The sequence below is a fragment of the Zalophus californianus genome, chromosome 4, assembly GCF_009762305.2.
Source record: "Zalophus californianus isolate mZalCal1 chromosome 4, mZalCal1.pri.v2, whole genome shotgun sequence".
NCBI classification, from domain to species: domain Eukaryota; kingdom Metazoa; phylum Chordata; class Mammalia; order Carnivora; family Otariidae; genus Zalophus; species Zalophus californianus.
The window spans coordinates 97648485-97658049 of NC_045598.1; the positions used below are offsets into that span (position 1 = coordinate 97648485).

Below are 9565 nucleotides of genomic sequence, written 5' to 3' on the forward strand. Positions count from 1 at the left end.
GTGTATCAAGCACAGACTCAGCAAAGCCTTGGAGATCAGAAGGAGAGCTGCACATGGGGGGCAGACATCAAGAATCTGTGAGCAAGGCAAGTCCCTCCTGCTCTCTGGGGCTTAGCTGGCTGTGAATAAGCAACATGGCACCATGTTACCAGTCCTAAGCTCTCTGCAAGTGGCCTGGTGTCCTCAGTCTGTAAAGAGATGGGGTTAGGCTGGGTGGTGTCTAAAATTATCACTGCAGAGGGGAGTGTGGGCTGCAAGTTGCCAATATTTGTCGCGTACCTTCCATGTGCCTGGAAGGTACGTGACATGCTCTTGCCATGCTAACTCATCGTCACACCACCACTGTCTCCACCTTACAAATAAGGAGCCTGAACGCAGACAGACTTCTTCCTTGGGAACTAGACCCAAGTCTATCTGATTCGGAAGCCCATGTTTTGGAGCATACCACCTCTCAAGCGTTCCAACCTGAGAGAGATCGATGACGTTGGAGGACTCTCTCTGGCAACACATGATAGCAGCAGTGGATTGCATTACAGTTTCAAGGGGGAAGTAGAAGCAAGAAACAAAAGAGCAAGGAGGAATTGAAATCATTGGGCAGATCCCCCTCTTGGGTCTGAGTTCTGTGATGCTAATAGAATTTGGCCACTGCGGTGTAACTCCGTGTACTGTCTTGACAGCATATAAAATTGCAACTCCCTTTATAATGGTATTGCCACCTCAATAGAAAACTGGCGGAAAGGCACAGAAAAATAATTCATGGGAGAAAAAAATGTAAATGGCAGATAATTTTACGGAAAAAATTCCACCTAGCTAAAAAAAAGTCAAAGAATTTCCATTAAAACTATACAACAAAAATCTAAACAAAGATTTTTAAAACTCTGAAAAATGTGTCAACATCCCAAAATAGGCCAATTGTCTTAAAAATATGCATGGTCATACAATAGAATGCTAGGCCAGCATTAACATTATGTTTGTCAAGAATATAAAACTCTGTAATGACACGGGAATACTCACAATATATTAAAATGAAAAAAGCAGGAAACAAAACCGTATAAATGGTACAAACCCATTGAAAAATGTATGTTTACATATAGACAGAAAATATGGGAGAGAAATCTCTCAGAATATGAACTGTGTTTCTTTCTGCATCGATTTCTATTGCCTTTCTTTTTCTTTTCCATGTATTCTGACATTTCTCAGTGAGTATGTGCTATTTTGTGGATGAAATGCCCAACCAGGAATCAGGATTACCAGCTGCTTGAGTCCCATCACTACAAAGCCACAACTCTGAAGTAAAGAGTTCAGAACAATCTAGATGGTTCTCAAGGCAACATTTCATCTGACATGTCATTCATTCAGCAAGCCTCTACAGAACACCTCCACCAAACTATGTACCCTGCATCACCCCTGGTGCCTTCCAGAGCTGGACCACACCACCCCTGGTGCCTTCCAGAGCTGGACCACACCACCCCTGGTGCCTTCTAGAGCTGGACCACACCACCCCTGGTGCCTTCTAGAGCTAGACCCAGCCAAACTGGACAGCAGTTTGAGCTTGGTGCCTTCTGGTGTCATTTTACTAGCCCTTTTTCTGCCCAAGCTTTTAGTGAACTTACATTGTTTCCCTACTTCCCTTCCACTTATCAAACCTTGTTCTCACTCAGGACTCAAACTTGGTCAGAGGCAGGTACAAGTGATTGGCAACATTTTAAAGGACTTGCCCATAGGGCCTTAACCAAGTAGGGACAAAAACCCTACCCTAAAGGAATGAGGCCCTCATGACCAAATTTTAGGAAAATTTGGTGAGGAAATACTTGATTGCTCTCAGAATCCTTGCTCTTGCAGTTCCTTCCCCAGCCCTTGCTTATTGCCTGGTAAATTCTACTCATTGTCACAAACCAGTTCTTCCTTGTCATGCCTTCCACATCTCTGCCAGAGAGCCGGGCTTTTGCTCTTTGAGCTCTCAGAGAACCTTAGAACTCGCTTTACTATTACAAAGACCCCCTTGCACTGTAGCTTTTTGTTTGCCCTTCTTCCATAAGGGATCCACAGCAGGGTATCTAACAGCTAACTAAACATCACCTCATTTGGTTACAGCAGTATTGCAATGCAGGGGCTAAGACCGCCTTCACCTGCACTAGTTGAGTGACCCTGGACAACTTACCCTCTCTGTGCCTCAATGTCCCCCTCTGTAAAATGGGGATAGGAACTATGCCTATGTCATAGAAATACTGTAAGGATTCAACACACTAACATACCCAAAGTGCTTAGAACAGTCTCCATACACAGTAAACATCCAATAAATATTATTATTTAATTATTTCTTACACGTATATGATGATTATTTTTTCCCTATTTATAGATAAGAGACTCAGAGAAATTAAGTAACCTACCCTATATCATGTGCCCAGGAAAGGCAAAGCCAGAATATAAGCTAGATCTCCTGACTCCAAGTTCTGTGTCTTTCTCCCCCTAATGATGTCCACTTCACTTTTACAGCCTGTGGGATATCACCTATGTCCCATCGGTGTCTGCCAGGCACTCTTGGATCAAAGGTGTCTGAAGGGATGGTGAGCCCAGGGGAAGTCCCTTCTCAGGTCTACTTGGCCCTAGGTCTTTGGGGGAAGATATGTTCTTGAGGGAGTGTGTGTGTATGTGTTTTAATATGCTGGGGAATCAGAAATGGGAGGTCATTATTGTATTGGCATTCTTTTTGAGTTCTAGGCTACCAGACAGTGATGAGCATATAGGGTAGAATCCTTATGACTTCAATGAACTTTTTCAGAAAAATGTCTCTCGATAACTGAGTAGGGCAGTTTGAAACAGAGGTGATGATGTGAGCGAGGATTTCAGGGGCTAAGCAGCAGCTATGCTATATACCCTGGTTTTTTCCAGCCTCTGATGTTCCCACATATAGTACAAAGATCTAAAAACTGTCCCTGCTTTCTCTTTGCTTGCAACCCATAGAGGGAACTGAATTTCCACTTCCAGCCCCCAGGATAAGCCTGAGGAAAAATATGATGGTAGTGATGATATTTTTAAAATGCTTAGCTCTTTGTCAACCCAAGCTCTCTGTAACAACCACACCACCCTACAGAAGAGCTCTGAAAATAGGTGTTTGTATGATGATCAGAAGACACTTAGGATTCTGAAGTACTTTTTAAATTACCAAAGATATTTTACTATATTTGAGATGGTTTTCACGGAATTTATTAGAATCTATTTTGGAAGGGGGATTCAAATCTACATGTGTTTGATATATGGTAACTCTGTCAATCGAAGTATTTGATTAAGCTGAGCTTTCTGATGTGCTAGTTAATAAGCTGCTGTGATTTTCAAATAACCCTGTCCCCAGGTTTATGCCTGGGTTGAGCATGGGGCTGAGAAGGCATCTTGGTGACTACTAGAATTCCTGGCATTCACAGGTGCTCCTGAAGTGTAAGCAACCTTACACTGTCCAGGAGGTGCTGCGGGAATCAGCCTTGGGGCATTCACCAAGGATTATAGAATGGGCCCCTGTGCCAGGCTCACAAACAGCCCATGTAATGCAGATAAAATAAGAACTGACTTCAGCATCTGCCCTGAACACACACCAAGAACTTTCTGAGGAAAAAAAAAAATCCCCGTTAATTAACGTGCAGCTACAGATCTTCACACATGTACTCTGTGCAATGTTGACTGACCCCAAATCACAAGAGGCGAAGATCACTTTGTGATATTCCCCATCTGACCCATGGAGGGAAGCAAGGTCAAATGCCTCCTGTCTCTCCAGGATTGTGGGGAAACTTCAGGGAGCAGAGGTGGGGAGTTAGCACAACGGATGAAACCCACAAATCATCTCTGAATTGCATTTCAGCCAGGCTTCTCCATGATAGCTTTAACATTATCTCAGAAAAAGAGTTGCTTGGGACTATTGCCCTTGAAAAGTCAAGAGGACCATCATGTGACAGAGTTTAAGTCAGAACTGTGCCTTGTACAACACGTCTAATTGCCCTCATTTTCGGAGCCGGGACCCACCCTTTGCTCTTCCCACAGCCCAGCTTTGCAACAAGAATATCTTCATATTCAAACCAGACTAAAATGCAGCCAGACTTCAGGACAGAGTCTCCGCACCCGCGTTCCCGCATCCCAGCCGCTGGTCAGCCTGTGCTCACTGGGACAACGTAGTCAGCAGGCCCCCTGCTTACCTCGAGCACAATTTCTTTCAGCTGGAACTGTTTCTGTGCGACTTTGTCTGAAGACACGGACTCGTGGTAGTAGAGGCAAAGCATGCTGTATTTCTTCAAAACCTGCTTGAAGTTCTTCTCAGTGAGACTTACCACGCGGTCCTTGCCATCATACGTGGGGAAGTTGAGCCCCTCTTCTGCCTGGCAGGAGGACAGCAGGTAAAGCCCCACGATGAACAGATGCGTTCTCTTCATCTGGGAAAAGTTTAGTTTTACTTTCCCAGAAAGACTGAGTACGGGAAAGCAGACGGAAGACTCTCAGAGGACTGGTTGAGGGAAGTAGGGAGCAGAGAGGCGGATTTGGTCCCTCCCCTCTGTCCCTTCTGGGCCTGAGGACTGACTCCCCACCGCCTGGGCTCCAACTAGCAGTACTCGTGGGCTCAGGACACATGCGTGCGGAGACTGAGGGCCAGGCTGAGCGGCCAAGCCCCAGATACCTCGCATAGCTTGGCCCAGCCCCTGTCTCATCAGGAACTCCATTTTTAGGATGCAGTTGTTTCAGGCTAAAAATAAATCATGCAATGAATAAAAAAGTTAGATATGACTCTGTTGAGGGATTCGCTGATATAGTCTGTCAGAGTGGTGGAAAGGGAGGAGGCAGGAGGGAAAGAGGGAACATGTGCACAAGAAATAAGGAGGCCAGCAAGGTCAAGGAAGAGAAAGAAACTCAAGAAGGAGGGAGAGAAAATGAGAGTGGGACAAGCCAACGAAGATGTCTGCATGTACACAGGGCCACCCAGACCTCAGATTGGTTCAATTACCATAGGGAGAGAATTCAGCCTGTCCCCTCCTGGCAGGCTGCTTGTCCCCTATGTGCACTGCTCACGCAGGAGCCAAGTGCAGCCCTGAGGTGAGCTTCACATTCTGCACCTGACTTTCCCTGCCTCCCATCCTCTCTTCTTAGGAACTGGGCCCTGGCTGGCCGCTGTGCCATGCATGCTCATGTGGCTTTGCCAGGCACTAAGCAAGGGATTTAGGGGCACCCTTCCTGCCAGCCTACCCAGGGCCACAGTTCCTCTTGATTTTGGCTTAGGTTGTGATCCCGAGGGTCCTGGGATTGAGCCCCACATCTGGCTCCATGCTCAGCGGGGAGTCTGCTTGAGTTTTTCTCTCCCTCTGCCCCTCTCCCTGCTCACACACTCTCTCTCTCTAAAGTAAATAAATAAATAAAATCTTAAAATAAAATTTTAAATATTTTAAATAAAAGTTCAACAGTCTTCCTCAGGAACCCTCTTAGATTTTTTGCTACCACCTCTGTACCTCTGTCATTTTTTTTTTACCTTAACCCCTAATGTATCATTTTTGCCCCTTTCCTCTTCATTAAAGACTGACTGGTTCACAAAGTCTAGAAGTTGGACAGAGAGCTCCAGTCCCCATCTGCGTTTTAATGGCTGAATGCACTTTGGAGGGGGTCACTCACTCTCTCTGGTTCTCAGTTCCCCCTCCCTTGTCAAAAGGGGTAATTATGACTCTATTGTAAGGCTTGGAACATAAAGATGGAAAAGCATTATAGGAAGCAGGTGCCCAAACGTGGTAGCTATCATACTTACTTAATTCTTGCTGGAGATGGTGGAATATGGGTTATTATAATACTTGTCAATTGGGCGCCTGGGTGGCTCAGTTGGTTAAGTGACTGCCTTCGGCTCAGGTCATGATCCTGGAGTCCCTGGATCGAGTCCCACATCGGGCTCCCTGCTCAGCAGGGAGTCTGCTTCTCCCTCTGACCCTCTTCCCTCTCGTGCTCTCTATCTCTCATTCTCTCTCTCTCAAATAAATAAATAAAATCTTTAAAAAAATATATAATACTTGTCAATTTCTAATAATAATGGTTTGTGAATCCTTTCTTGTCCATTTTCTCCTTGACTCCAGCAGGCAACTGGGACAGAAGTGATATGTTCATTTCACAAGTGAGCTAACTGAGATTCGGAGAGATCAGCAACTTGTCTGAGATTGCCTTACTAACTGCCAGCGTGAGGATTCAGGAGTCTGGTGTTCCTGGCCGCTTTAACTCCGGCTTGGGGTGGTTCCCTGCGAATACCCCTTTTCTTAAGTGGCTCCTCAACCATCTCTTCCATTCAAACAATATTCCAGTCATGTCTTTCTACTCTTTAGAGTGGTCTAAGGCTCTTATAATTCGGACCAAATTTTTGTCTTCCTTTGGCTGGAAAACCAGCTTTGGAAAGACTGAGGACTCTTTCGTGCGTAACATTTACAGAGGATTGAAGGAAAAGAGAAGTTTGTCGTCCTACTCAAGGGAGACCAGGCCCCTCCACTGCATCCAGGGGGGCTTATGCTGAGAGGCAGGGTGACAAGAAGCTGTTTGTCAGGACACTTTCATGTCCAGGAAGCCAGGACCTTGGAGAACCCATCACTGAAACCGTGAAAGCCTTTTGTTTTTTTCTAATGGTGAATTCTGTATGCTTTTAAAGATGGAGCCAAAAATAGCCATTCTGAGGTGTGGTTAACTTTCCAGGTCATTGGCAAGCATGAGAGATCTCTGCTTTCTTTAGAAAATTTAAGGGGAACAAGATCTCTAAGTGAAACAATGTATGTGTTTTCTTTTTGAGGTCAGTTTCCCAGAACTGTTCCCATTGTCTCAATCTCATGGGGTTACCTTTATTTAGAATGTGCCCCACTTTTCTTAATTTGTAAGTTTTTAAAAATTTTACTGAAAAACTGGGAAATATTAAAGTCAGAATCTTTGAATTTCCTGACTTAAAACTGATGAAAAGTATCAAGAGAGAGAAAGAAATTTTAAAAATTTAGTTAAGTCTTCAAGACCAACTGTGTATTAACAGAAAAAAGCTCCAGTGTGGAAAGTTCCCGTCCCCAGATCCTGGACTCTACTGGGGGCCTCACAGCCCAGCCCTGAGGACACATGCTGTGGAAATCAGGTTTCTCATCATCCATGGTCTACTTCTTAGGTAACAGCCACTTCTCTGGCTTCATTTATTTTCCTCTTCTCGTTTTTCCTTTGCTTTCTTGCTCACCAGCTTTAATTAATTCATTTGGTAAACAGGGAATGTTTCTGACATTTCTGAGTCAACTTTGTACCTACCAGATGAGCTGTTTCATTCTGGTTTTAGCTTCTGCCCCAGTCAGTGTATCATGCACACACTCTTAGTGTATGGGATCCTGCTGAAGTATATGTATCCTTATGTGCCTGCAGCAGGTATTTTTGTTTTGTTTTGTTTGAACAGGAAGGGATAAAACAAAATAAACAAATCAATACAAATAGATGCTAATTATTGTCACAACGAAGCCTCTTGTTTTTGCTATCAATTTCCAGTTCTCCACCCTGTGCGTAGGCACTAAATATGTCCTTTAATCTAACCTAACTCCTTTCCTTTTTATATATATATATAGGTGGCAGAGTGATTTTGCATATACTATTTAATTTTTATTAATTTTAATCTTTACAACAATTCATTTTACAGATCAATCAGGACTTGAAGCCGTGGTCTTTCCTTTATTTGTTAATTGTATTTTTATTGGGCATCTTCTATGTATCAGACACTTCTGGGTACTGGGGATTAGTTGCTAATCTGAACTCATTTGAGTTTACATCCTCGAGGGGACACTGACAACAATCAAAACAGCAAAATGTCAACGGGGGAGGGGGGTGTCTGTGCACGTGCGCACGCACATGAGTATGTACGCACGCGCAAGTGGGTATGCCTGCGCATGCGCACCCCACATGCACGTGTGCGTAACAACGCCAAGTAGAGGCACGTGTTCTGAAGAACAACTGGGAACAAGGGAGAGCCTGTGGGCGTAGGTAAGGGGCGGACCCTTTGGAAGGGTGGTCGAGGAAAGCCTCTTCAGGAGGTAACGTGGGAGCGGAAGGGAGGAGAGGCACGAGTCAGGGAGCAGGCTGCTGAGGAAAGCGAGTCCCAGGGAGAAGAGGTGTGAGCCTCCACGCTGGAGACCGAGGGGACTCCACCACCAGAGCGCTGTACCCCCCTCCTCCTTCCTCCTCGTTGCATCAGTTTTCTCGCTCAGACCGTGTCTCCTAGTAAAACGTGTGGATTGGTTCACACCCGCACTTGGAAGGTCTATAGGGCCGGGACCCTGTCTGAAGGACCCGGAGGCTGTGACAGTCTGTCGAGGGACCTGGGTTCTGAGCTGGTCTGACGCAGCCCGGGCTGTGCGACCTTGGTCAACAATTCTCACTCACCTCTTGGTCCTCACAGTTCTCATTTGTGGGGACAAGGGCCAGGCTCACTGGTCTCCCTTGGCCTCTTACTGACTCTAAAATGTTTACATTTGTTAACGCCTGTAGAAGATTTTCTTTTACTAGGATAGGCCTTGGCACAGCCCACAGGTTTGAGAAGTTTGGTGAGGTACCTGCAGGAGGAGGGTTCGATGGGCGTGACTCTGGACAAGTCCAGCAACTAGGACTTCACCGCCTCCAAAGGTCCCTTCTTTGGCTAAAATACTCCACCCCGTGGACAAAGCAGAGTATGACATTTTTCTTTCCTGGATCCTGTTCTTCCCTCCCACTGGGCCACTAGCGGGGGAAGTCAGCCTGCTGGCCTGGTAGTGAGTCCCAGAAGTGCTTGTGTCTAGAGCCCTACGCTCCCCGGCTTCAGGCCTTCCTCTAGTAGATCAGAACAGGCCTGTTAGCAACCCCAAGAGCCTCCTTTCCTTTTGCCTCTGAATATCAAGCCCCAGGAACTTGCTTCCCAGCACCAGGAAACTCCAAACAGAACCAAGCAGAAAAAGACCAGTGTTAGTTGAAAAAGAGCCCCAACGTACTGCATGGAGCACTGGGTGTTATACGCAAACAATGAATCATGGCACACTACATCAAAAACTAATGATGTATGGTGACTAACAGAACATAAAAAAAAAAAAAAAGAGCCCCAAAGCTCTACCAGTAAAAGTCCAGGTTTTAACTAATGTCACTTCCTCAGGGAAGCTCTCAGTGTAGCCCGTGGCCTGACTCCCTCCCCTTACACAGTACTTCTCCTTGGAAACATTTCTGCTCTGGGGATTTTTTTTTTCCCCCAGCCAGACAGCCTTATAGGAGCAGGGACAGCATCTGTTCACAGTAATCCTCAAAATCAGCCTGCCCTATCCCAGTTCTCATTAAATATTTATTAAATAAATTTGAAGCAACTTAATTTGTGCCAGACCTAATTCTAAAGCACTTTATAAATTTAATTCCTTTGTTCTTCTTAACAACCCTATAAAGTTGGTAATTTTAGTATCCCCATTGAACAGATGGGTAAACTGAGGCACCAGGAGGTTAACTAATTATAGGTGTAATTATCCCCATTTGACAAGATGGGGGGGAACCGAGAATCAGAGAGAGTGAGTGATCCTCCAGAGTTTATTCA

The 9565-nt window shown here is 45.2% G+C and overlaps 1 protein-coding gene across 2 annotated transcripts in view; it reads right to left on the reverse strand.

Annotated features, from left to right (window-relative positions):
• Positions 1-4613, reverse strand: part of CASQ2 (calsequestrin 2) — a 68705-nt gene extending 64092 nt beyond the window's left edge. For both annotated transcript variants that reach the window (XM_035727381.1, XM_027613271.2), the window contains exon 1: positions 4185-4613. In XM_035727381.1, the coding sequence (XP_035583274.1) occupies positions 4185-4418 (234 nt within the window). In that variant the 5' untranslated portion in view covers positions 4419-4613. The remainder of the gene's footprint in view (positions 1-4184) is intronic.
• Positions 4614-9565: the final 4952 nt, after the last annotated feature.